This window comes from Meleagris gallopavo, chromosome Z, assembly GCF_905368555.1.
Source record: "Meleagris gallopavo chromosome Z, MGAL_WU_HG_1.1, whole genome shotgun sequence".
Taxonomy (NCBI): Eukaryota; Metazoa; Chordata; class Aves; order Galliformes; family Phasianidae; genus Meleagris; species Meleagris gallopavo.
The window spans coordinates 7,714,438-7,742,413 of NC_139435.1; the positions used below are offsets into that span (position 1 = coordinate 7,714,438).

Consider the following 27,976-nt stretch of genomic DNA (forward strand, 5'->3'; position numbering starts at 1 on the left):
CTCTCAGGCTGCCAAGATTCCTCCAACGTCTGCAATGATTCAGGTTAAGAAAGTCTGCAGCACTTTGAGAGCATATATGGGGCAAACTACATTTCAGAAACAAATCATGTATTCTTTTCAACTGAAAATTTTGAAGTCAATCCTCTCACAGCACTGACTTAAAGAAAAATGACTCCGAATTTCCCAAAGTATTTAAATTTGTACGATGAATTCATTTTGACACAAAAACTGGTCTAGCTTCTCCAGGTAGTTGCCCACTATTCTAATTCCCTGTGTAGCTAAAATGAGCTAATTTTGTTTACTTTGCAGATCAAAGGAGATATGGGCTTATCTCACATTTACTAGCCCACTGCAGGCTCTGCATACAATTATATGCCTCATCATTCACATAATGAGTATTTCCACATTATTATGTTATTACTGGAACTAATTACATTTGTAATTAACAACACAGATCTGTAAAGTAAGAGGAACTAATTTAAAAAAAAAAAAAAAGAGAACTAATATTTATGATTAACAAGCCAAAACAACAGCTCAACTTTGTTCATCTCCCAGCCCCACATCTCCTCTACCACTGTATGCTTCACCCCTTATTCCCTTCCTTCCCAGCACTCCCACTTCTGCTTTTAAACTACTACCATAACTGCAGTCTCTTCTTTAGTGATGCTTTAACGTGCTTTCTGGACAACAGTTGAAAGTGCTTCCATTCTTGATAAGACTAAATAATTATATGCTAAAGTCTACTTTTACTGAGGGTTTTTGGTTGGTTGGTTGATTGTTTTTTTCTAATTTCATTTTATTTTTGGGTAATGGGGAACAGATTAGAGACTTTTCTGATATTCCAAGGACTTGCCTAAAGAAGCAGTTTTATAAAGCAAAACTCTCTCCCTGAGCTGACATATACAGTTTTGTCAGCTATGGCAACTTCTTGCTGAAAGTAAAGGGAGATTAGCAGTAAAAAGGCACTCTGAGTCTATAAAGAATTTTTACAGTAAACTACATCAAATTTCCACCCATCAAACTATTATGAATGAAACTCCCTACATTGACAAACATTTCCTACAATGCAGGAAACTCCACTCATACAATCACTCATTCATAGCCCCTGTCACAGCCAACAAAGCCAAGGAAACCTCTCACTATGCTCCCCAAATTCCCATATATGCCTTAAGCTATTTTGTTGAAATCCTGTGCTTTTCTCAGTGATGTCTGTATGGTACAACAGCAAAAGCAGATGTGGCATTAAAAAAAATGCAGACACAAGCTAGCACATTTTCAGTTTCCAGTGATTTACTTAGCAGCAAATCCCTTGTACATGGATTCATGCACTACAGGCATCTGTTTAGCCACATCCAGCCACTCTATTATTCCTAAGTAAAATTCTTCCATTACTGAAGACTGAGGAGATACAATAAGAAACAGAGTAGGCATACAATAGCTACGCTGGTTACAAAGATAGTCAAAATATTCAAGCTCAGTTAGGAAGCAGAATACAAGTCCAAGCTGTAAACCATAGCCTCCTAGCTGTGTTCATCAATGATTAACCAGAGAATCTGTTCCTGTCTCCACATGCCTTTCTTGAATATTTCTTTAGTCAGTTAACTTATTGTTTCTCCAGTACTTGTGACAATAAACCCTGCACTATAGCACCACATCATTTTAACAGTAATTTCCTGAAAAGATGCCATGTTTAGCAAGAACTCCCTTTCAATAGCCATTAAAATACTCAGCACCACCCTCTGACACGGGACTACCAGGCAGTAAAGAGTGACAAGAAGCTGTCCATTAAGCCCATCTAGACAATAAGCCTGCTTTTAGCTTCTCTGGTTAAGTGAAAAAATGGCTTTTATGAAGTTGGTAAAGCTGCATCTCAAGAGCACTGCAACGCTAAACAAAGAAAACATTGGTCTCCAGTATCAGTCTTTAACACTTGCAAGGGTGTTGTGAAAAAAATCAAACAATGAAAAAAAGAAGAAAAAAAGAAAGGTCACCCCTTCTGGCTGTTGATTTTTTTTTTTTTTTAATTTGTTTGCTTAGAGTGGAGTTTTCTTGTTATTTTATTTTTTAAAAGTATCTTCTGTCAGTCAGAAGTTCCCAGGTGTGGATAATAATAATGTCATGGACCATGACATGTCTTGGCATCATGACACAGGCTCTCCTTTGTCTTCATCTCCTGCCATAGAACATGGGAAGTAGCAATTCATCTTGCTCTTTTCCAAATCATAGATAACCAGGCCACATTCTTCAGCTCTGAATCACCATGAGACCAAGTTAAGAGGTTTATTTCCAGACTGTATTGTCTATTGCCCTTAGCCAGGAGTGTACATTCCACGAAATTTCATTTAGAAACACACATATGGATGCCTCAATCCTCATGGAGGCAGATTGTGTTTTTGGTTCCCATCCAAGTGCCCCCTCTTGTGCTTTAGTAATTACTTATTTTCGAAAGGTGTCAGATATCAAACCTCTCCTCCATACTAGAGACTCATACGCTCAGGTTCTTATCCTGTATAGATGGGGCTTCCAAAGCCATCTCAGTGTCACCAAGTGAATTTACACTCAGCAACAGTTCTTCCATTTCTTTCTTTATTCTTCCATTTAGGTATTCAGATGCTATGGCTCAGTGCCTGTGAACCAATCACTTTTAGTGTACTTATACTCTTAACTAAATAATGTGAGATCTTAAGCCATATTTAAGATAACTAAACAATTCTTCACATACAAGGTTCTTCCAGTAACTCTTCAAATCCCTTTGAAGGGAAAAAACTGCAATTACCTTTCACTCTGTTCAAGCCAGAGTTGCTTGAGCTATAGCATGTGCTCTGCAACTTTAACTTACAGTTAATTTAATTCACAGTTTCACAAGCTAACAGAATACTAACAGAATGCTTATTTTAACTGCAATTTGCTACAGCTCTTCATTCCAACCCTTTCACTTCTGGAAGCATCTTACCAGTTCCATCATCTGCATCATTCTGACCAGTCTCCCAAATCTCTGATTTTGTCCCAAAGCCATCAGTGGCAGAAGACTCCATATAGTCTGCGGGGTTAAATGTCCTAGAGTTTTAAAAGTCGAGAAATGGAAGAGAATACATGGGTCATTCATTGAACACAAGTGCCATTATTTTTAGCTGCAGTTGTGTTAGATTCGACATCTTGATTTCCACATGTTTATCTTGATATTTTGTTTTCCAAAAGAAAATTTTCCTCTAGCAGCAGACATGGATAAAAAAGGGAAAAAAGAGAAAAGAATAGGAAGGGGGAAAAAAAAAAAAAAAAAAGTGAGGAGACTGTTGAGAAACTGAACCAAAACCAGAATTCCTGAAAAAGCAGTCAACAACAAACCTATTCCCCCTCATCCTATGACAAAGTTTATACTGTCAGCATTAAGCCTTCCTCGGTTGATAATTTCTTGGTGGCAGATTGATGAGAAACCAGTATTGTGTACTTTAAAAGCACCAGAATTGTGCAGGACAGCAGTCAGAACACCACTAAGATTATTTCAGAAGGCACTCTTGACACCAACGCCAAAAAACAGATGCCTGTAACAGGTGAAAAGGACTAATTCAGAAAAACTTCCTTTCAGTTTATCATCAAAACTGTGAACAAGAAGGACTATTAGAGAAGTAAGAGTAGCCTTCTGTTCATTGTGACACCACTGATGTTACATGAAGTGTCATTTCAAGCAAACACTAAAAGTAGTGGAGGTTATGCTTCTCTGAATCAAGCTATTCTGACAAAACTGAAAACAATTTTTAGAACTAATGATAAACTTCCTTTGATTCTGTCTTAGAGCACATGCACGTCCAAACAGATAAGGCATGAAAGCTCAAAAAAAGGAGAACGTTTATAATCACTAGTCTGTTTTATTTAGGGCTCACATGCTTCACATTACACTGATACAAATATTTTTAAATTGGCTTTGGACAATAACCATTTCAGAGAACTTTCAGCTTCCTAGGCACAATGTGGCTATTACTTATAGGTACAAATGAATTTGAGTTTGACACATTAACACTGAGTAAACTAAGATTAGGATAGTCCAATTGGAAATACTGAATTAAAATAATCCAACAGCGCCGTGAATTTTTGCATCCATGCTGATTTACTCTACATACAACAATACTAATACATACAGTGGCAATCAATATTGCTGCTGAGCTTGACCCTCCCCAAAATCTGCGCTCTGCATATTTCTTACCCCATGCCTTGGGCTGAAAACCTCCCCGCTCCTCTCCCTCTGCCACGTCCAAACCCTAGGAGAGAAAACACCATTTAACAGCAAAAGCAGAGAAGGAGCCAGTCACTAGTCTGTCACATAAGAAAAGACCATGATTGAAGAGAAAACCACTGCAATTAGTTAAATATATATTCTCACAGGAGAACATTTCCCTAATATATGCAATCCTGGACAACCTGGTCTAGTGTTTGATCTAGCAGTAGGCAACTCTACCCATGGCAGGGTGGTTTGAACTAGATCATCTTTGAGGTCTCCAGCCCAAGCCATCACTTAAGTCACAGTTTACTGAATGTTTCAGCAGGACTTGCAATTTTTTTTGCTAGCTTTTCTGTGTGTAGAGAAATAGCACAAAATTCTAACAACAGGACTTACCTAAAGCCTCATTCCCAAAGGAGGCTGCTATTCCCAAGTCATTGGACGATGTTCAAAAATTTGTTTCTACTTTCTCACTCTTGCCTTAGAGGCTCTACAATCACAGCCCCCATGCATGCTCAGAACTCTCCAGAAATTCCCTGTCAATTCCTGCCTGTGAGACAAGGGTGGGGGAAAGAAGGAACGCACAAAGGAAGTACTGCTTCAACAGAGGTCATCCTTACCTGTGACCCCAAGCTTTACTCCCTTCCCTACACTCAGAGTTTTGCAAATACAGCCACAGATTAACCAGAAAACAACCAACAAAATAGTTCACTCTTGAATGAGTTTTCTGAATCAGATCCCTCCTTGCTATCTGCCAGAGAACTAGTCACCTTCACATTTAGATAGTTCACCAAAAATCAGGTAAACAGCTATCACAATGCCTTCCTGCTTTTGGATGTTTTTTTGTTGTTTGGTTGGTTTGGCTTTTCTTTTTTGGCTTTGCAATCTTCAAATGCAATAGGAGACAATCAGCACCAAATTCCTCTCTGCAGTAATGTCAGTTTATGCTGCTTAAAGAGTATAACTAACAGTACTCTAAAAAGACCTATATGTGTTTTCCAGCATAATGGTCAATGTTTCCAAAAACTTATTTTTTTCTTGTGGTAATTCACATTTTGCTATTCTTCAATGGGTATTTTTAGTCTCCCCCCAAAAGAGAACAAATGATATAGCAGTAGCTCATTGCATCTTCCATTGAGATTGAAGGAACAGATTTTCTTACAGTCATTCAGCATACTGAGCAAAAAGCAAATAACAGACATTACAGAAAGAATAAAGTTACTGCCCTGTCTCATACAAACGTTCATAAAATTTCTTGACATTTCTTTCCACTTGGATCTGCAAGCAACAGCCCAAAATAAAGTCAATGTAACTTAGTTATTTCTGTTCCAGGAAGCCAGGACTAGAGACCTATGCTTAAAGGTGATTCCAACTAACATTCCTACTACTATCTTATCCAACATCATAATTTTAAATGAACTATTTAAAATATTCTCCTGTTTTCCTTAAGCTTTTAACTCTGTGAATACTGTTAGTTCTTTTCCTTCTTTCCAGAACACCTCTCTCAGTCAACTAGGCTCACTCTGGCTATAACTTGTTTTCATTTAAGTTCTCCAGCATTCATTCCAGAAGAGAAACAGGTGTTGAGGTTTTTTTTGTCTCCAGTAAAATGTATTGGGGGTTCAAAACTTCTATAATCAGAAAATCAGCTCTGGTATCTCTCCTCCATGGAAACAATGGCTCATACACTTCATTCAGAATGCTTCTTCTCCTAATCACATACATACTGCTGGGAAGCACGAGATAAATGTGGGATTATCCATTAATTCTGCCTATTTTGTAGAACACATCTTAGATTTCTGAATTTAGGACTAAGTACTTCCCTAAGAACACATACTCCACCTCAACACTAAGATTTCCATGCTGAATGGTTTGGATTAGTCAAAGAAGCATCAAGATTAAAAAAGAGGCGAGAAGAATACACAGATTGGAAGAGCAGGTAATACCCCAAAGATGTGCTCATCTCAGACTACACAGCAGCTGGACAGCCCAAGCCTCTGTTCTGGAAATGCAGATCAAGCCAGTCACAAGAAGATGAGGAGATAAACGCCTACCACTTATGAATAGGTAACAAGGCAGATGTCTTCTGGGTATTCCATACTACAGAAATAAACACTGAGGTTTATCTGTAGAAATTCAAATAACCTTTCTTATTAATTATCATAAAGCTAGAAGCACTGGCTCAGTTTTATATACTGTATGTGCTCTAATAACCATTTGGAGAAGCAAATGGAGAAAACTTCCAATTCCACACATAAAATGAAAAGAAATAAGTGACTTATGTTAAAACAAAACAATAAGAAAAAAAAAGAGGAACTACAGAAACGCAATATAGAAACACTATTTAGAAACACAAGGAGCTTTCTAGCCAGTGCAACTACAGAAAAACTAAAACTTCAGACTGTGACCACCAGAAGGTCTATTCTGCATTCATGTTTCAGGAGAAAAAAAAAAAAAGCAACATTCTTGCTAGTTTTGGCAAAGAAAATTTAAAATACGTTCTATATGTTCTGTGACAACTGTACAAAGCCTAGACATGCAGTTCTGGTTACAGAAGCTCATTTTCTTCCAGATAAAATCTTTTATATAAAAAAAAGTTTGGCCCTTTTTTTTTTTTTTGTAAAGAGAGATTATGTACACAAACTGGACTGGTCTGATGTTTACAAAAATGGTCAGCGGCTCTGTAATATATCCAGGAAAATTTTGAAAAGTTTGAAAGGTTCCTCCACAGTCTAAAATTAAAACCTCATGCTTTTCCCTTTCACTTTTATTTCTGTTTTCCTAGAAGGAACTCACTGTTGGTACTCTGAAAGAATGACAAGGAAGACGTAGAAATAGCAGTAAAAGAGACAAATTCACTCTCACTTTACAAATGAGGAAAATGACCACATACGAATCTGTTCTATGCTGAAGGAAGACCACAAGTTCATCTATCTGCTATCCTGTTATCAACTATCATCAGTGAGATTTCTGTGGAACCATGCAAGACCTGAAATCACAGCATAATCCCCCTGGACATTGTCCTGGTCTTCAACTACTTGTTGCTCAAAGATCTCATGAGCCAGATAATTTACATAATTCACAGCCCTTGTTGGGTTTTGTGGGTTGTTTTTTGTTGTTGTTGTTGGTTAGTTGGTCGTGTTTCTTCACTATGGATCTTTTTTAGGATGATTTTGTCAAGAGCCTGCAGATGTTACAGATTCTGGAAACTTACATCTTATAGTAAAGAATTCCTCAGGTTAATTACCTATAAGAATATCACTTCCATATAATCATTTTGAACCTTTAACATAATAATTTACTATCCTCTCATTCTCATATTCACATGAATTGATTGATCAATTGATTTCCTCATAGAACATTTCCTGAAGAAATTTTACAAATCCTTATCATACAATCATTTAGCCCTGTTTTGCAGGCTGCAAAGCCCTACTCTGCCAGTTCCTCGCAGCCCATAAAGGCCATCTTCCATGTACCTTTCAAAGCCTTCTGCAGTTCTGCCCCTCCTGTTTCAATGTGGGGTAGGGGACAGAGGGAGAGCCAGACATAAATTTAAAACTGAAGACGTAGGAATTGCACAAAACAGCTATAAAAAAAAACAAACAAACCTGTGCCTGTGAAATCTCTCAGTTTATATACAGCACTACAGCTGATTAAAACACAAATAAGCAAACATTTCTAGAACTGACAGTCCTGAAGTCGCAATCATCTCTCTTCCTAATTCCTTCAGGAGATTCAATTCCAGACAGTTACAAATCCTTGCACAATTAACACAGAAATACAATTGTTATCAATCAGTATTATAGTGATTTTTTTTTTTTAACAGCTAAATTAAACTGATTCAAGAAATTCAGTTCTGAAAAGAAACACAGATGGGAAGGGCACCTTAAAAACATGAGCTCTTTGACTTTTTTCCAAATCAAGGTTTACAACCTGCTTAGCAAGCAAAGATTAGATGTTGAGAAGCAGAGAAGCAGAGCAGTCCCAGCTGGGATGTGTCACTGAACACCTCCTGTGGTGCAGTTTTGCTTTCTCTTCCTTGGCCAGTAACACTTACCTTCCTGAAATCCCTGATCTTGTATATACCAGCAACCAGCACTGTTTGCACACTGTATAATATTAGCCCATAAAGTTGCAAGGAATGTCACACAGTCGTTAACAGAAAATCTACTGTGTAAGGAAATAGCGCCTATAGCACTAAGTTGAAATTCTCAGTTTGGTGTTTTCTTCTCCCATTGAACAGTACGCTATCACCACTGAGTTAATGCAATTTCTTCTGTTTTCAAAGCATGTTATTTCTTAACATTAGATTCTTCTACAATGAAGCAGTAATACAATGGGCCAACAATTTTCCCCCTAGAAAGCAGCCAATAAAATAATCCCAGCCTGAGACAGTAGCTTAAAATAGAGAAAGAGTGCGTTGCTCAGATATTAGCTGACCCCTACGATGCCTACACTCCTGCACACTGAATGAAAAACATCTAAAAAAGGGCCCTGCAGTGATTACCAACAATCCATTTGCTTTCAGCTAAAGTACTTTACCCCTACATTTCCCTATTTTGTCTAACAGTGAAAAAAACAGCAAGGAGTTTTTATTTAAAATAAAACCTACTCATATTGAAAGTCACACATCACTGAAATACTGAAAAGTAAATTATACAGCTTTATATAATTCCCTGCAGATTTTGAGGGGTCGCATTATAAAATGAAACCAGCTATTTCTACTGTATAATACACATACTTGTAATACAACAATCAGGAAGCCACGCACAGGGTTTATTACAGACAGTTGAGAAGACTTCATCGAGGCATTTTACTCACATTAATGCAGAGTATGAAATATTTGGTAAAGAGATACAGAAATACTGTATAAACTAACCCAAATACAGAAGCTGGATAAAGTTCTTCCCATTTCTTCAGTCAGATAAATCAGTTTGATAGCAATGATTAAAAAGCTTTGGCTTGAAACATGATATTCACCTAAACAGTTAGTGCTAACAACAAATGCAATGTATTGTTCACATGGTTACAAATAAAGATACAGATTGAACTTGAAATTAATCTCTAAATTTCACCCCAAAAATTTTTAAAAGTCCTATGTTTATATTTACAACATGTATAAATAATTACTTTACAATAAAAACTAAAGCATTTGAATTCCATCTGTGAACAGTGAATTATACCACAATCTCCTCAGCAAAGCTACTCTGTGAACATGTTATTTCTTATCAGCTGATTGACACGCACAATAGAATAATTCTCACAACCCTCTGGAAGCTATATGTCTTTACACCCTTCCATTCCTTCAGGATACAGATTTGGAGACAATGAAGTTTGATGTTCCAGTCACTGAATGCCTCGTTACTGGATATTCCAAGTAAGAGAGTCTTTTGTACGTAGAAATTCTTTTTTCCCCATAGGTCAGACATTATTAAGCTATTAGCTCTGCTGTACACTTCACCAGTGTAACTTCTTTATTACCAATTTTCCCCACACAAGCTGTACCATTCCCAGGTATCCACATTCATTCCTTTTGCTCTAAGAAAAATATGCTTCTTTCTACTAGATAAATGAAAATCTAAACCAACTACGCATCGTTTCCACATCAAACAAAGACCATCAGCTTTCCTATCTCTTCTAGAGAATGCAATTAGAGTTGTACCTGAGTCCACAGTACTGTGTCTTTTCATAGTTCTGTTCATCAATACTCCCATGCTAATTCTATTTTTTTTAAACAAAAAACCTCTAAAGTCACTAGTGCTCTCCTACTGGGTATTGAAAACAGAAGGCAAACCTGACAACAGGATCCACTAAAACAAAATGGCACAAGAACATATCAAATCCCTCCACAAGAGTTCTACAGAAGGAATCTTGCACTCTCCTGCTGCCAAGGTACATCTTGAGGAGTCCATTACACTCCCACACACAGGTGGCTGCTGCGATTCAATTTGGAGAAGAGCCCTCCATAGCTAGAGGACACAAAAAAATGCCATGAAGGTGATGTGTTGATACTGTTAAGCCATTATGACACCAAACAATGGTCTCATAGTGGTTAGGAATGTCAAGCAATGGTTAAGGGGTGAGAGTATCTAAATTAAAGATGCTTGAGGTGCTAACGGATTCAAAGGATAACCAACAAATGCTTAAAAATAAGCTTTTAATCAAATAAATGAGGGAGTTTCATTTCAGGAAATGAAATCAGTGCGAGTCCCACATCAATGCCACCATCTCACCTCTCCCACGGCCACGTTTCCCACGATCTGAAGGCCTGTCTCCTTGACTGTTGTCCACTCCATTTTCTTCAGCACTAACTGTGGAGAGAAGACAGCTTAAGAGAAACTTTAGAGACTTATACCATGAGACAACACAGTCATCTGCTTAACTTGAACTCAAAAAGATTCAGACCACTACGGTCTAGATACCCTAGTCATCCCTCTCCTTTTTGCAAGCGTAGATACAGGCAAGTTGTTTACTTCAAACTGGACAACTAGGAAGCAAAATATCTTTTACGAGGATTATGTCTTCTAGCAGACACAGCACTTATTTTTTAAACCCAGGTCTCAAATCTCTACAGAGGCAAGAAATTACCCTGCCTCATACTTGACTTTTCTGATAACGTGCTGATTGGCAACAGCAGATGAGTAAGATAACCAATAACACCAACTCTTCTTCCTGTCCTGTGCCACAACTTCTGACTCCCTTACAGAGGAGGTTGGAAATGAGTGACCACTTAGAGCGCTGCTGAGAATTTTGTACTACACAACAAACCCAAATAGCACCAACATAACCATTAAAGAATGTACATACAGGAGAGAGGATAATATCAAGATTTGGTAGTCATCTAGTACAGAAACAAGCAGTGTATGGCCTTGCCAAGACATCTCTCTCCACACTTTTATTCTTCTACAAAGACTCACAATGCCTCCACTGACTGGTACAGTATCTGAATATATTCCAGCTATGAGTTACAGAAGTTTGGTTAAAATTGTAAATATTTGTCCTGCTATGAGGGAAAAGGTGGAGTTCTTTTGGTTGTGTTCTTTTTTATCCCCTTCATTTTCTACTCATTTATTAGTGTTACAGTAAATGTTTATGGCCATCTTAGGAGATACAGGTAGCTTAGATAATTTCTGATAAAACTTAAGAGAAAAAAGGTAATGTGTATATTCAGTGGTGATTTAATGAGATTCTACATAATTCAAAAAACTTGAGTTCTCTTTTGCACAGCATACTATTGTATCTGTATAAACATGAAATTTAAATGTTTCTGTTCACAAAGTACTACTTCTGTTGTGGAAACTCACCTGTGGCTGGTTTGTATGAACAATATTTGCTACAGATTAATAATATTCCCTGCTTTTTCATTCCCCTTATGAGAAGATGAGAACATCTTCAGGTTCTCCCATTCTAAAAGGAGATGGAGTTGAGCTACATTTTTTTTTTTTCATTAGAAGAAACAAAAAAAATGTATCAGCTGATGCAGCGACATATTCACTTTCAGGCAGTCTTACAAAGACTCAGTTCTAAAACTGACATAAAGGACAGCAAGTTCTAAAAGATCAATTAACCAAGAAGGTTTAAATTAAACTGAGCTGTCTCAGAAAAATAAAAGTAAAGACCATTCAAAAAATCAAGTAGATAAATCAAGTATACTTGTCACATAAACAAGTTACAATCATGTCAGCACTGAGTTCCAGCTCTGACAGACTTCGTTTCATTAAACATTCACTTTCAACCAGTTTCAGCTGCAAGAAAGACATCCGAAGCTTTTAAAATGAACCCCTATACGTACACTCTCGGCCACGGCTGCCTCCTCTTCCCCGTCTGTTGGAACTTCCCCGTCCACGACTCACTTCTCTCTCCCCTCGTTTTTCTCTGTTCTCTTTGTTTTCTGAACTTTCCTTTCCAAGGCTTTTCTTCTTTCCCCCTACAGTCTCCCAAGAAGTCTATTTAGATAGAATAGAATTAGATACAGAAGTCAAAAAGAAAGAGAGCTCTCTGTCTATAATATCAACCCACACCTGTTCACTTCAAAGGGAAAAAAAAATAGGTATTTCTATAATAGCAGGTTAGTAATACGTACCAAGAACTACACTGATACAAAAGGAAAATCTAGCTCTATCTTTGCAAAGAAGTGAGAAAGAAACAAATATTAGAATTTAAATGCAAAGAACTTGACAAAACACAAGTGGCCACAATAAGTCAAACCACCCGCTCTCACAGCCACAGCTCATCATAGAGAGCAGAAGCCAAGAAATACTATGTCTAAACAGGAGAAAAGACTAAGGTCCAAATATCAGACCTCAGTTTTAATTTAAAAATCCATCCTTAAAATAAATTCAGTGATAATATCAATTCCATGTGAATATATGTAGGAGTTGAAAATAAAGTGACCAAGACATTTGCTAGAAACAATACAGTAATTTATGTGTTATGCAATTGCATGCTTAGTCTACTGAGAAAAGCAAAAAAGAAAGGTATTATTTGTAAACAGTGAAGATGGCAAAAACTTGTAATGTTCTTCTCTCTAAGAACTTATTGTCCAGATATAGTTTTCATGCAGGAAATTTGCTTATGTAGATAAGTTGCCATTAGCTGTGAAGCACTAGATAAAGCCCACGATCTCACAACAGGCAATTGCCAATCAGTGATTTTGGTACTGTCTTATTTCTTTTCAATTCAGACGACAAGCAGCCCTCACAATGTAGGCAGGGACCAGCTAATCCAACTTGCCTAGAATTAAGAAAACTAATGTTGCTGAGCGAACAGGTAGCAAAACAGTTCACAAATATAAGGTTTCAATATCCTGTATAAGACAGTAAGTATTAGAACAGTCACACAGAATCACAGAATGGCCAAGATTGCAAGGGACCTCAAGGATCATGAACCCCCCTGCCACACACAGGCAGGGCCACCACAACCTCCCCATTTAATACTAGACCAGGCTGCCCAGGGCCCCATCCAACCTGACCCTGAACACCTTCAGGGATGGGGCATCCACAAACTCTCTGGACAGGCTTATTTTTTGAAGAAGCGTACGTGAGAAAAAAGGCTGAAATCACTACTCAATTTCATACCCAATATATACATCTACACTGCATAAACCAACTAAGGTGAAGCACAGATGCTGTAGATTAGAAGGACAAAACAGCTCGATTGAGCAATACTGTTGTTTGTGAGACAGAAAACTCAGCCTCCTCTAGTAACTACTGTATGAGGCCAGGCTCTTGTCAGTGGTGGTTAGTGACAGGACAAGGAGCAGTGGCCTAAAATTTAAACATAAGAATTTCTGTACAAGCATACAGAGTAACTTCCTTACTACAAGGGTGATGGAGCTCTGGAACAGGCTGCCCAGAGAGGTTGCAGAGCCTCCTTCTTTGGAGATACACAAGACCCATCTGGACATCTACCCATGCGACCATTCTAGCGAGCTTTCTTCTGCAAGGGGATGGACTTGATCTTTCAAGTCCCCTGCAATTCTGTGTGTGTGTGATTTCACCTGCCATAGCCTGTGCAAGTACATTACACACTAGGACACACCAGAAGTTTTAGAGATCTTTCAAAAGAGAATTATGTAACTGCACTGACATCTGAAGAAGCAAATCAAGATGGTTCAGAATGCACTATTATTTCTCTACTGAGTACAGTGCCAAAAGACTTTTAATCATTTTAAGAAATTTCCAAAACTGAATGATTCTGCAAATCATATGTAAAAGTGGAGTCTTTTTAATAAAGCTTTATAAGACTTGAAAAGTATCAGTAAAATGACAACAATGGAAGCATCGGATTTTCACGCTTTCCCACAAATAAAGATTTCCAATAACCACAAGATCTTTGGGGTTTGAAATTCTTTTATTCCTATTTATACAGGGAAAAAAAATCAATATAATTTTAAAGAAATCTGAGAAGTTGGGAATGACGTGGTCTCTGTGCATGGGTACACATCATAGACAATCATGCTTTCATTAGGAATTAACTGATTATACTTCCAGCCGAGGATGCCTTGTGCAATCCAAATTACAGCTGTGGATTTTACCCTTGGAAATATATAGCACAAGTTCCCTCTTGCTCATCTCATCCCCTTTAAACTACCTTAAAAAGCCTCAGCAACTAAAATATAGTTGGGCATAAAATGGTTTTTGCTCCTGTAGAAAGTTAAATGTCTTAGGCAAAGAAATATGCCATCCTCTACTCTCCCTCTGTACATCCAAATCCAGACAATCACAACCGTTCCAAGAGAAAACTCTTCACTACAACAGACTACAAAGCTTTAAGGATCACAGTTTAAAAAAAATACAGTTTGGCAGTGTACCACAGAATTTATAAATAGACACTGTCTATCACTCCTTTCTCTTCTAATTCCTCAAACTGCATAGATACATCTACTGAATGAGGAAAAAAAAAAAATTACAGTGCACTAAGTAAAGTTCAAAACACATTTGGCAATCTGTACTCAGAACAAGTACCACCTCTGATTCCAACCTTCTATTATAGTGTAACTGTTCTGGAGTACAATGGCTCTGCAACAAACCATTTCAAGTTGTAGGTCCATAATTCTACAAAGAATAATAAATGACTTCACACACTGATGTAGAGCTTGCTAATTAATATCTTTTCACTCTTTCTCACTGAGCTCTCTGTATTTCTTTGTGAGCTGCATTTCTTCTACAGAGAGCAATGTGTTCAGAGGGACTAAGTGAAGTTATTGTATCCTATTGATAAATGAATTCAGAAAGTTTATCCCATGTCATCATCACTTTTAACAATTTGCTAGGTAAGAAAACATTTAACATTTTTTTTTTCCAATCAAAAAACTATTTTCAACTAGAATATTACAAATACAAGAGAAGACAAAAAAGACAGCACGTTACTAAGATTGGGATAATCAAGGTGAGGTGGTCTCTTCTACTATCAGCTTACTCACACTCTCAGCATTACACACTGCTGTGCATTATATGACTCTTACAAATGAAAGAGGATAGAATAGAAAGTTCCTTTGGTTAGAATGGCACATGACCTGGATCTGAGGAGCACAAAGTAAAGCTTCCTCACAAGCAGTAAGCACACCCTGATAAATCACAGGAAGTAGTCAACATTCAACATAAGGGAAGTTCAGATTTCTCTCCTGATGTACATGAGATAGTAAACTGGATTTTATTTCAGATAAATCGGAAGAAGCCCCTCCAGCAAAACCCTCAAGCAGTTTCCTGAAAACTTACTGTTGCATGGCAACAAGAGGTGACATTGTTGCCACACACAGCTCAGATTCCTCTTTGTTTCCCAATGAAGTCAGACAGATGAGCAACACAGTAACAAAAGAATTACTTGCTGTATCCTCTCTTGCTATTATTAGCTTTCTACTCATCTTTCAGATACAGACCTCGAAACCCACAGTGCATTCCAACAAGAATTACAGGTCTTCAGGTACCTCCCTACCTTTCGAGCTTTGTAGATTGTGGCAAACACAGTACCGACTAAGTCTCACGCCTCATGATTGTGGAGGTGCTTCAAACAGGCCAGCATAAAACAAAAACACATTCCAAAGAACACAAATACACCTAAACAAAAGATGGAAGACTGCAGGACAAAAGCAGAAAACCCGTGACTTTTTCAAGGCTCAGCCTACAAGACAGAAGTGGCTTTGGTCCTCTTCGTTTCTTCCAGAGGAACTTCAGTGGAGACATATAAATTTAAAGATTCTTAGTAGGATTTTCCCAATCACTTATCTCAAAGTAGAAAGGTACAGCAAGCAAAAAGATTAGTTGAATACTGAAATAAAACCTTACCGTGTCTGAACTTCCTTCCAGCAGGATGTTGATTGCTCTGTTCATATCCCCATTGCAATCATGTAGTGCCACTATGCACTCATCCTGGTTTTTCCCCGTCACTTCCATAAGCTGGCAGTAAAAGTTACACACGTTAAAATATTCAAATTATCATCATCAAGTAAGAGTACCACCACAGATTCCAAAAATGTGCGCAGCTACTGAGAAATTTAAAATCCTAAATAAGGGTATCTACCTTGTATAGACCTGCTTATGACTTAGATAAGAGACAAGTTTAAGTAACAACCAATTAAGCATCCCTTCACTTTATTTTTTTTCCTTTATACTTCATGCTTTCAGCAAATGCTGTTATACCCAAGATAACTATATATCAATGTAAAAACATTAAGAGGCTAAGACAGCTCCAGTATCATTCTCCCTCACCATTTGACCCCATTGCGTAAGCACAGCCATAAAGTAAATCATGGTGTAGAATCCAGATCCATCTGGGAAAACATCCAGAGAAGTTAACTTTTTCAATTAGATCAGCTCCTTTGATCTACTTTAGCATAAAGCCACACAAATGGGCTAAGTGATGGCTGCTCAAGGAGAGCTGGTACTGAATTTTGCTTTGTGGAACCTGTAACGTGCATCCTGAGTAGCCTGGGACAGATATAAACAAGATCTGTCATGGGGTATCCAGTACCTTTACACATCAAGAGAAAAAAAAACAACAACACATGATAGAAACCAACATGCACAATTAAGATTTTGTACAACTCCTACAAAGAATTTAATTCTTAGCCTTCTTCTGATCAGCAGAGCTACAGGCACTTTTCAGGGTCGTTAGGCTTTAGGATCTACAGGACTTCACTCTTGGCATAGCAATGAACAACTTTATGGAAAAGAAAAACAAAAAGCAGTTAACAGTGCCTTATAGGAGGCTTCAGAAAGGAAAGGAAATTAAGAAGTGTGCCCCCACCTGCTGCAACAATGCATTCACAATAACTCTTGTTCTAGATGTGTTCCTACATTCTACATGAACCGTGATGTGCTCACAAAGTAAAACAACAAATGCACTGAGCCAAACAGGTATAACCGAGTCCTCAATACTCAGCTACAACTGTGCAACAGAAGCTTGAATGCATAAAGCCAATGCTCAGCATAACAGAGGAAACAGTGTGATATTTCACTTGAATGCACACACAAGCCTAGGAGGTCAGATTTTAAAAGACAAAAACCCCACACTACTTTAATTCACCTTTCACTAATATTAGATTTTCATTTTTCCTGAAAAACAGATGGTGATTTAGCAGACTCAGTTTACATAGGTGATCCGTTTTTCCCACGTGCATGTACATGCAGACAAACTGAATGCACTCACTAATTCTGAGACAACTAAGCATCAGAACCATACTAGAGACAGAGTTTGGAAAAAATACTGGCACAGATGAGTTTTAGCTAAAAGCCTTGTTTACAAAGGAAATGCACCAGTATAACTATACAGCCAGTGTTATTACAACCACAATGTCTTACAAGCAGAATCTTACAGTGCAGTAAGAGCACCTATTCCTAATTAAATGTATATTATTCTGAAAATGCCTTCATCTAAGAAATAATTAGCTACCCTAGCTCCAAAATGTAAGCCATCTTAGGAACATCTCATTTGCAGGGCATAAAAACTCTGTACCGTAAGAAACATACTTGTTTCACTTTATCTTCAAAATCTGCATCATTCTTATCGTAGATCATCTGAGCAAGGCGAATCTGTTCTGCTGTTGCCTGAAAAATGCAAGCATTCAATAAAGTTCACAAAGTGTAACATTTTTTAACAGTATCTCCTAGAATCACTATTATTCTCTCCAGATTCGCAGAAAGAATATATGCAGTAAATACAAAAGAGCTATGGAGAAGTGATTAACATTTTCTTCTCTATGTCTATTTTACAGTTAAAAAGTTTATTGGAACAGAAGCAATTTCAACATGTGGTTCTGATGTTTGTACCAAAACTAGAAGTCACTACATGGATAAGACAATTATGTAGCAGAATTTATTACACAAGTTTGTTTTGATATTATTACTTTTAATTTTATACAGTATTTATCGCTCCAGAGTCATTTTTATCATAAAAAAGCAGCAATGGTATTTTTCTAAATTAACCTCCTCTCTGATGATTCCTGCTCCCATCACCTTCCCTTGACTCTCCAAATGTGACTATAGATTTATGAAAACTTAAAAGACAGGGTTGCACCTCCAGATTCTGCCTATGAACAACTGCACTAATTCTGGCTTCTGGAAACTGCTAAAGGATCTTGCTGTTTATGAAATATTTGGTGCCTCTGAAACATTTCTGGACTACAAAAATATATCCACAACTTCTCCAGAAGTTGTTAGACTAAAACAGATGGATGCAGTAATGCACTATAAATCCTACTATGCACAGGATGCCCCACAAACAAAGCTACTCAACACCATTAATGCCCCCTCACATAAGGCTACTCTTCACAGTGTGGAATTTGGAGTCCACTGGAACTGCATTCACATGAAAATAACAAAGATAACTGTATGCTGCATGATCCTGGACCTAATTTGGTTTCTCTCAAACAGAAAATATTTGCTACGGAAGGCAGATATTGAAGAGGGCTAGTACCCAAAATGCAGTTCAAGGTGCTGCAAAATATTTCTTCATTAAAAAAGGGACCACTTCATCCACTGAAACTCTTGAATAAAAGGATTCATCTTGAGCAGCTGGTTGAACCTCACTTCAGAGAATACCAACATGAAGTTCTGAGCCTCAAGAGTTTGACTCACCAGCCTCAAATTGCATCGCTGGTGGAGTTTACCACAAATACAAGCTCTGGAGAAGGTCGCCAAGTGCAAATGCTGAGAAGAGTCTAAAAATTACTCCACCATACACCATCAGCTGCTTATTTGCTGAGAAGTTACTGCAGCTGTCTCAGTTCCTTGAGGGAAGTGACATTTGCCATGCTGAGAGGCAATGTTCCAAGACAATTAGTGTTTGTAACAGAGTTAAGCACTCTGTGCTACTTCACATTTCCAAAGTATCATGCAGACAGCTTCATACCTCAACTGGTAACACAAATGAGAGACCACTGTGGAATTCCCAGCTCCACACCTTGTATTTCCCAGAGCACAGTGCACCTTCATGAAAGCAGTTAGCAGGGTGCTCTGTGCAAAAAAACCCTTTATTGGGGTCTGCCAGGTGAGTAACAGCAAACAAAAAGTAGATGTCCACCAGTTTCAGGACTTAGGCCTTGCTGACACATCCTCTTCCTCTGACTTCAGTTTCCTTGGGCCCATCACAATTTTTAAACAAGACATTTCTTTTATAGACATCCAAAGCAGAAAAATTCAGACAATGTAATTTCTGTATAGACATGACCACATATTTGACCAAAAACAGGAAGCCGTTAAAAAAAATTAAAAATTAATCTAAAGTCCCCATCAGATGACCAAAACATACCAATTTAATAACAATATAAAATGTGACAGTATCATATTTTTTCCTGTGTAAGAAGACAGCTTAGAAAATCACCAATATTTATGCCAATGGACTACCTCCATACAGTACTCAAGATTCTAAAGAAAAACAAAGATGTTTTTATTACACAAACACCAGATCATTCTCACAAGTTTGGGTTGTTGTTTTGTTTTTGTTTTTTCCCCACTAACTTGTTGTTCTTCATTTTTTAATACACCATCTTTATAAGTAATATTTTAATGTCCTATAAAATAGTGTGAAACTTTACTCAGCCTTTCAAGATAGACGATCTTTGCAGTGCTAGCACACAATATTTTGAACCAACAACTTACTCTCAGAAAACAGAAATGTACAAAACACAAAATTAAGTGACAATAGTAGGCCCAGATCTTATAATAAAATGTTGTATTTATTATCCAGATGCAGAAAATATCTGCAACGTAACTTCTTAAAATATGATAATAGGATACGACAATAAAGAAATTTCCATTTCGGAGAGCAAAGTTCTTCTAGAATCAGAGAAAATAATCAGTAGTGATTAAACAGTAAAACAAAGCATCTTTCTGTTGATCTCTCAAGTTTGACTAAGTAAGAAAGTTCATCTGATTTCTAAATAATAATAACATACAGTAAAGCCAGTTGCTTAAATTTGATTATCATCTTTTCTATTGAACTGAGCAAACAAGTATTTGTTATGCAAATAGAAAGAATAAATGGATAAAACCCATAACACATGCAGTGAGACCAAACCTCTGAATCACACCACTTGGAAAGGTCCTCCAATAATACTCGTGCAAACTTCGAATGAGGGCAGGTTCCATCAGAGAAGTTGCCTGGGGCCAAACAGAGATCTCACCACCTCTTTAATTCTTATTTCAGTATTTGTTAACTGTGAAGGCAGTCTTTTTTCCTCCCTCTTCCTTTTAACAGCTGGAATTCCCAGTGTTCCAGCTCAAGCCATCAGACCTCTCTGATAAGACTCAGCCTTTACCTTTTCCACACCTTCAAAAAAGACATCCGAATAAACCTTGCCTTTCCTCTTAGGGCTGAACAAACCTAGCTCTCTTGATCACCTCTTAATTGCCTAAACTAATTCAATCATCTCTGATCTTTCAGTCACTTCTTTACTAGACTTGCTCCCATCTGCCCAAAACTGGTCTTGTATATGTCAAAAAAATAAAGGAGAAATCATCATTTCAAAGAATCACAGAATATTATCATGCTGTCTAGGGCCCAGTCCATGAACTGCTCTGGGGATGGAACATCCACTTCTCTGGGCGAACTGCTCCTGTGCCTCACCATACCCGTAGGAAAGAATTTCTTTCATATATCTAATCTAAATTTCCCCTCTTTCACTTTGAATGTATTATCCCTCGTCCCATCATTAAACTTTCAGATAAAAAGTTCGTTCCAGCTTTCCAGTAGACTTTTCAAGGCATTGGAAAGCCTCTATAATGTCTCCCCAGAGCCTACTGAACAACTGGTCTGAACAAGCCCAGCTCTCTCAGACTGTATTCATAGAAGAGGTGCTCCAGCCTTCTGATCAGCCCCTGTGGTCTCTATGCCCTTCTTGAGCTGGGACTTCCAAAGCAGAATGCAGCTCAGCAGACAGGGTCTTAGAAATGCTGAGTAGAAGGGGATAATCATCTTCCTTGCCCTGCTGGCCATGCTCTTTTTGATATAGCCCAGGATATGACTGACTTTTTGGGCAAAACTACAACCTCATGTTGATTCTCTCATCAACCAACAAGCTCAAGATCTTCTCCCTAGGGCTGCAGTCCATCCAGTCACTCCTCAGTCTGCACTGATGTTTGCTATTGCTTCAACACAATACAGCAGCTTGCACTTGGCCCTGTAACGTTTGCACAGGCTTACCTCTTAGCCCTGTCAAGGATGCTCTGGCTGGCATCCCTTCCCTGTAGAGTAACAATTGCACCCTTCAACTTGGCATCATGCACAAATTTCCTGAGGGTGCACTCAAATCCATCACTAGTGTCATTAAGACATTAAACAGTACCAGTCCCAGCATGGACACTGTAAGTATATCACTTATCTCCAGCTGTACATCAACCCTTTGACCACAATTCTGAATGTAGCCATACAGCCAATTCCTTATCCATTGAATACTACATAAAATCCACGTTTCCAATTTAGAGACAAGGATGCTGTGTGGGAACACATCGGAAGCTTTGCTCATGTCAAGGCAGATTACGTTCACTGTTCTTCCCTTGGCCACCACACAGGTTAGTTGGGTACGATTTGTGAGACCATGCTAACCACCCACAGTCACCTCAATGCTTTCCATGTGCCTTAATACAATTTCCAGGAGAATGTGCTTCATTGTTCTTTCCAGGCACAGAGGTGAGGCTGGCTAGCTTGTTGTATCCTAGATCTTCCTTTTCATCCTTTGTAGAGACAGAGGTTGCTTTCCTTTTTCCAGTCACTGAGGACTTCACCTAATCACCACAAGTTTTCAGATAGTAGCTCAGCCACTTCATCTGCCAGTTTTCTCAGGAATGGGCAACTAACAGTGAAGACTACGACAAACAGTAAAGTATCCCAGCTTCCTCCATGTCAGCCAGAGTCAAGACCTCAACTCACTCAGAGGTGATTTATCTTCCTTTGTTACCTTATGTATCTGGAGAAACCCATCTTGTTGTATCTTAGATTCCCAGTCAAGTTTAGCTCTAGGTGTGCCTTGGCTTTCCTAATCTGGTCCCTACACTTCTGGGCCTATAACTCCTCTAAGATGCTTGTCTCCGTCTACGCATTTATTTCATGCGCTTCTGTTTGGTTGAGAAGATCCCACAGCACTCTAAATTATAACAGAACAAAAACAAATTCAGCTTCATCTATTTGAAAGTCACTTTCTAAATCCACACATTAGCATGAATCACCAATAAGCAAAACACTGCAATGAAAGGAGACGAGGGCTTGAGCTCACATAATTAATACTGTATAAAACAGGAAGGAAGTATCTTTGTGTTAAAGATCAGTCTGGAAAACAATAAAAGAGACTACTTCCCAAGGGAGCACCTCTAGACTGATACACTCTTTGCCAGCAAAGAACTGAGGCAATTCTTGAACTGAATCCAATTTTGGAGAAGTACCTGACAAGAGAATAATGAGTTGCCAGAAGCAGAGAAATTTTGCACTCTCTGTAACCCAGACAAGCGCACAACTTAACTATTTCGTTGCTGGAAATCAAGACAATGAGCTAATCTCACAGATCCTCAAAATACTGGTAGACAATCTTCATCATCTCACTTTGTGTGAAGGCGCTGCACAAGAAATATAGTATTTTGTGACTTACAGATCTGCTGAATCATGCTCTAGAACACAGCATGTATCTAGTAAAGACTTTCCCACCCACCCAAATGCCTGTAAGAACCAGGAATCTTCTAGCACCATGAGGCTAACATATGGAAGAGCTAAAACCTGAAGACGCTGAGGTCAGAGGATAAAAATCTTGACACACGCATAAGCATAGAATTCCTCACTGATGAAAATATTGCTGAAAAACACAAACTCATTTAGAGACAAGAATACAGGAACAATTGAATGCTGTGGTGGATTACTACACATTTAAAGAGAGATATCAAATACTCTTCCAAAATAAGACTGTAATTTATTTTCTTAGTTTTTACTGATTTTCGAAAGCACATATCAGTACACACTTTCAAGTCAAAGATTATTGTACAGTAGCACATACCTGTACTACTTGTTTCTGTTGTTGTATTGGCTGCGTGGTTGAAATTTGCGTTTTGTCCCGAGTGCCCCGGGTACGTTCACTGCCCACCGAAGTCATCATATACAGTATATACAAAACAGTGTATGTACAAAATAGAAAATCTGAAAGAGAAAAAAAAAGAGTGTGAGTTAAGTGGCAATGATTCAATACCCAGGTAACATACGATGCAGTAGCTGCAGCTTTATTTGCCTTTAACAGGAATTCTATACAAAGATTCCTGTGAAAGCAGCTCAAAAACACTACTGTTGGATTTATCACAGTCTTTATAGTAGAAGGGAAATTAAGGGATAAAAAGCTTTCTTATCAGCTGACTGGGACCTGTGTAGATCTGTAGTTTCAGACAACACCTACAACTCTTAGACTTTTCTCTCTGCTGCTCTGTTGAAATTGCAGTTTCAGCTGTGTAACTCTCTAAATTTTTGCAATATCTCCCCCCGTTTTGATGCCTGGAATTTAAGCACACTCATACCCATTCAGAACACTAATTAAACAATCACTTTCACAAACCAGACAGTTCCCTATCATTACATCTCTTTCCCACACATATAAAGAGGTTGCAGCCAACATCTACTCATCACCCCTCACTTGAAAGAGAAATGATGATTCTTGCCTTTAAATCTAGTCTGTGGAATCAGCTTTTACTTAAATTCATTTGGTCTTTAGAATCATAATCTTTGAAACAAGAAATTTATTATTCCCCCATGTTTGTACAACACCTAGCACAAAACTGATGGATGAAAAAACATTTTTGGTAGGTATGATAACTGAAAACAGCACTCAGAATATTCATCGTCAATTGATTGTTTTCCATCCCTGCAACACTGGGAAGCAAAACTGCAAATATAGAGAAGACAATGTATATTTGCTGCCACCCGGGCAGGAGATGTGCAACACTGCAGCAAAGACTTTTCACTACTGCTTTGGTGCAAGAATGTGTCTCAGTACACAACCTGCCAGGGCAAGTAGCTTCAGCACAAGCCCAAGGCTGAGCTCAGTGCAAAATAACACTAAAATTAAAAACAAGCAAATACTTGTGATTATACGGACAAGGATGTGTTCAATATCAAACTGGTCACTAGCTTTTACAAGCAATATGTGCTCAAAAACTGAAGATGCAATGAGATGTTTCTGATCTGTGAAACTCAGAAGCCTCACCTAAAAAATAAAGACAGTTAACGTCATTACAATCTTCAATTTAGAAATATTTTTTTTGTTGTCCAAAATTGAACCCAACATTGAACTGTTTTATGTGACTATTAAAGCTACCTCAGGCTCTGTGCCTGATACACATTTCCACAAACTCTTATATATTTAACAAGAAAATGCCTGCTTTTACCAGGAACCAGCCATAGTATGATCAGAACTGGGACACAGTGTTTCTCCAGTTTTATAAATACATTCACCAAAGCCAATTTGTTTTGCAGTCTCTTAATGTAGTCTAACTTAATTGTCTTTTAAACTCTTAAACAAACATGCTTTCAGAGCACTACGCTTTAACATCCTAGCAGCCAAATACAGTCAGAAGTAACTCAAGCTCTGGCAAAATGATCCATGGAAAGCAAAATGTGAAGCAGTCATGAAGACAGCTGAGCAACTACTGTGTTACCACGCTCTCTGGTCATGGTTGTTCACTGAGACTAAGCACTAAACTTAGAATGTGCACAGAACACTAAGCATTACTTTCACTGCATTAAAATCCATTGTAAACTATGCTGACTGAAATTCCAGTGCCTTAACCCTAACTCAATTTTATATATGCTAATAATGACCTTTGGTTTTGTCCGAGGATTGGCTTTGTTCTGCGATGAACTGATGGATATTTTAAAACAATTTCAATCAGGTGATTACAAGCCCTAAAGAGAGAATAAAGCAGAGAATAGAAACTTGTCTGAAAGAGAAGCTAATAGTTCAAACTATGACCGTCTAGAATCCACTGACTAAGATATGCTGAAGAATTGGAGCACTGCTGGGTCTACATCTGTTCATCATTTCTGAATTAAAGTTGTGTTTACATAGATTTTGGTACCTAAAAATTCTGACACACATTTCACATGCTAATTTCTCTACTTTCACTAAACAAAGCTCCTCAAAATATTGAGATTCAAGCTTTGGGTGTGACTGGAGTACACATGCTAAGACAAAGTTTCTGTTCTTAAATTATCTGTCTGGCTATGGTACACACCTGTGAAAGCCAGGCAACATGGGGATCTCGGAAAGGATTGGGCCTGTTCTGCCTTTCCTAACACACAGTATGGTACCTCTGTACCACTCTATACCACAGCTGTTTATGCTGTGACTGTTCTTCCACGAGGAAAGGATCTTTTAAGGAAAAATGAAAGCACATGAAACGCTCCTTGGGAATGATGCTATGGAGCAAGATCTGCCTGCCGGTCAGAATGGAGCCAGATAGTACTATGGTATCATGGGATCTTTAGGCAAGATCCTAATCTCGCTGACCACACAGCATTGTGAGCAGAATCACACGACAACAGGTCTGAAGCAGAAAAACAGCAAAGGTGAGAGCCTCTCTTCCAGAGCAGCATGGACTTGCTTCAGACAAGCACGGAAACAAACACACCCTCAGCCTGAAGTTCCCTTCAAGCCAATAAGGTCATGCTACAATCTATTTCAGACATGAATCCGTTGTCTTAAAAGCATTGCTGACAGCAGCCGCAGCAAGGCCCCAAGCAGCTGAAGGGCTTTGTCTGCTGCTGGCAGTGCAGCGAGGAGAAATGTCCCACCATCCCACACCGGCTGTGCGCACAGCTCACAGCCACACAGCTGCGAGGTGCAAAGCAGCAGGCTGAAAGGAGGCAGATAGCCACTGCCTGCTAATTACCACAGTGACTAGGATGTCGAGCACTAAGTGGAATATTATTAATAAAATTAATGAGATGGATCTGAACAGGAACATCTCCTTGCTCGCAAAGCAGTTGTCATAGCAATGAGGAGGATGTCATAACTGATGAACTTAATTTTTACTGTAGATCAAATGAGAAAAGAAGATTTGAGAGTAGAGGAAAACAACTTTTAATTAAAAATCTGTTTAATAAAGATTTAAAAAGATATTCAGATAAGCAGATGTTTCTGGATGGACCAAGGTCCGTCTCAGGGCAAAAGTCCCTTATTCCAAGCTAGTACTTGACCTTGTAAACATACTAAAACCAAAGCAAGCAGCCAAAACAGCTGTATTTGGAAGGAACAGATTACATGAAGCAAAACAGACCTCCAGAAGACTACCAGAAAGGCAGAACAAAGCGTAAGAGATCAGAATTCCCAAAACTTGTGTAAAGTAACCACAGTCTCATAACCCCAAGGATACACTTGTTTATAACACTGAAAAATAAAAGGTTTGTAATAATCCACTAGCTCCACAGGAAGACTGCCTTTACATAAATGAAATGGAAAACAGAAACCATAATCAATATTTAACAGAACTCCACTTCAACTATGTTGAATGTCTCACACACTAAGATACACAAATCTCAGCCAGTAACTACACTTAGAAGTTGGAAGAAACAACAATTTAAAAGGAAAATCATCCTAAATATCCAGGTTTTGTTGTACAGCAAGCCTAGTCCAAAAGCAGAGACATGACTGCAGACATCAGCACCAGACTGGTAAATAGAATGGCAACCACTATTTTAGTGTCTAAAACCACCAACTAAATATTGGTACCCTACAACAAACTCTTCTAAGATTATGAAAAACCCCTACAAGTCCGCACCAAAGTCATATTCAACACAGCTGCATTTTTACAAAGAAGACACCCCCCCCCACCAAAAAAAAATAAAATCAAAGAGTAACAGAAAGCATTACCAACATAAAAAGCAGGTTTATCAGAATGCTTTCTTTGATCTTTTGTTCAAGCCTCCTTGGGCAAGAAATCTAGACTCCAGAAAGTCAGAAAAATCAAGACACAAATCAATCATCATGGCAGCGTGGCAGGCCCTGCAAGACACAATCTATTGATGAAGCTTTGGGACAGGCCCAACACCACAATACCATCTGACTTCCAAGAACCCTTCTGAAGTTAAATATTCACTTCCACAACCTGAACAAATCATTTGCAGTTTCAATTCTCTTCCTGAGGCAGCCTCAAGCAAGCATTTTTTCTTGACTCTGGACAAGAAGGTGTGAAAAAGAAGACTGCAGACATCTGTGTGAACACCACACAACCATAGCTGCCCTTTTATCCTCTCATCACAACTACTCTATCAATGATCTATTGCAACGACAGGGTTGGGAAAAGGCTGCAGGACACTGTCTCATGATGTTATGACTACCATACATGTGCAACGAGTCCAGATTTTATTGCTAGGGAAGTACAGTAACAAGAGCATGAGGAAAAAGCATGGGGAAAAGATTGATGTCAGCTTCGGATGAATTCAGTGCATTTCCCTCAAGTGAAGACTTGTCTAAACAACTTCACAACTTTTATTACTGCTTGGAAAGGGAGAAGAGTTTACAAGAGTCAAAAGTTCTTAAAGAAAAGTGCTGATTTTTCCATATCTGTACTGCCCTAAGCCAATAATGCTGAACCTCAGTTTATGGATGCTGGGAGGATTACAGTCTCATCTTAACTTATCCTATACTAAATAGGAAGAATATTCATGGCCAGGAATAGATCTCCATCACTGGCAGAACACCACAGGAGATAAAAACCTGTACTATCTGTATGCTCTGTGAAAATAAGATTGCTGGGAGAGTCCAGCAGTCAGTGCAAGTACCAGCAAAACCCA

The 27,976-nt window shown here is 38.3% G+C and overlaps 1 protein-coding gene across 13 annotated transcripts in view; it reads right to left on the reverse strand.

Moving 5' to 3' along the window:
- UBAP2 (ubiquitin associated protein 2) overlaps positions 1 to 27,976 on the reverse strand; it is a 122,746-nt gene that overhangs the window by 77,180 nt on the left and 17,590 nt on the right. For all 13 annotated transcript variants that reach the window (XM_085212913.1, XM_085212912.1, XM_085212902.1 and 10 more), the window contains exons 2-8: positions 23,196 to 23,335; positions 17,686 to 17,763; positions 16,003 to 16,113; positions 12,009 to 12,162; positions 10,450 to 10,527; positions 4,202 to 4,256; positions 2,954 to 3,057 (exon numbers count right to left, since the gene is read on the reverse strand). In XM_085212913.1, coding sequence (XP_085069039.1) covers positions 2,954 to 3,057; positions 4,202 to 4,256; positions 10,450 to 10,527; positions 12,009 to 12,162; positions 16,003 to 16,113; positions 17,686 to 17,763; positions 23,196 to 23,294 — 679 coding nt within the window. In that variant the 5' untranslated portion in view covers positions 23,295 to 23,335. The remainder of the gene's footprint in view (positions 1 to 2,953; positions 3,058 to 4,201; positions 4,257 to 10,449; positions 10,528 to 12,008; positions 12,163 to 16,002; positions 16,114 to 17,685; positions 17,764 to 23,195; positions 23,336 to 27,976) is intronic.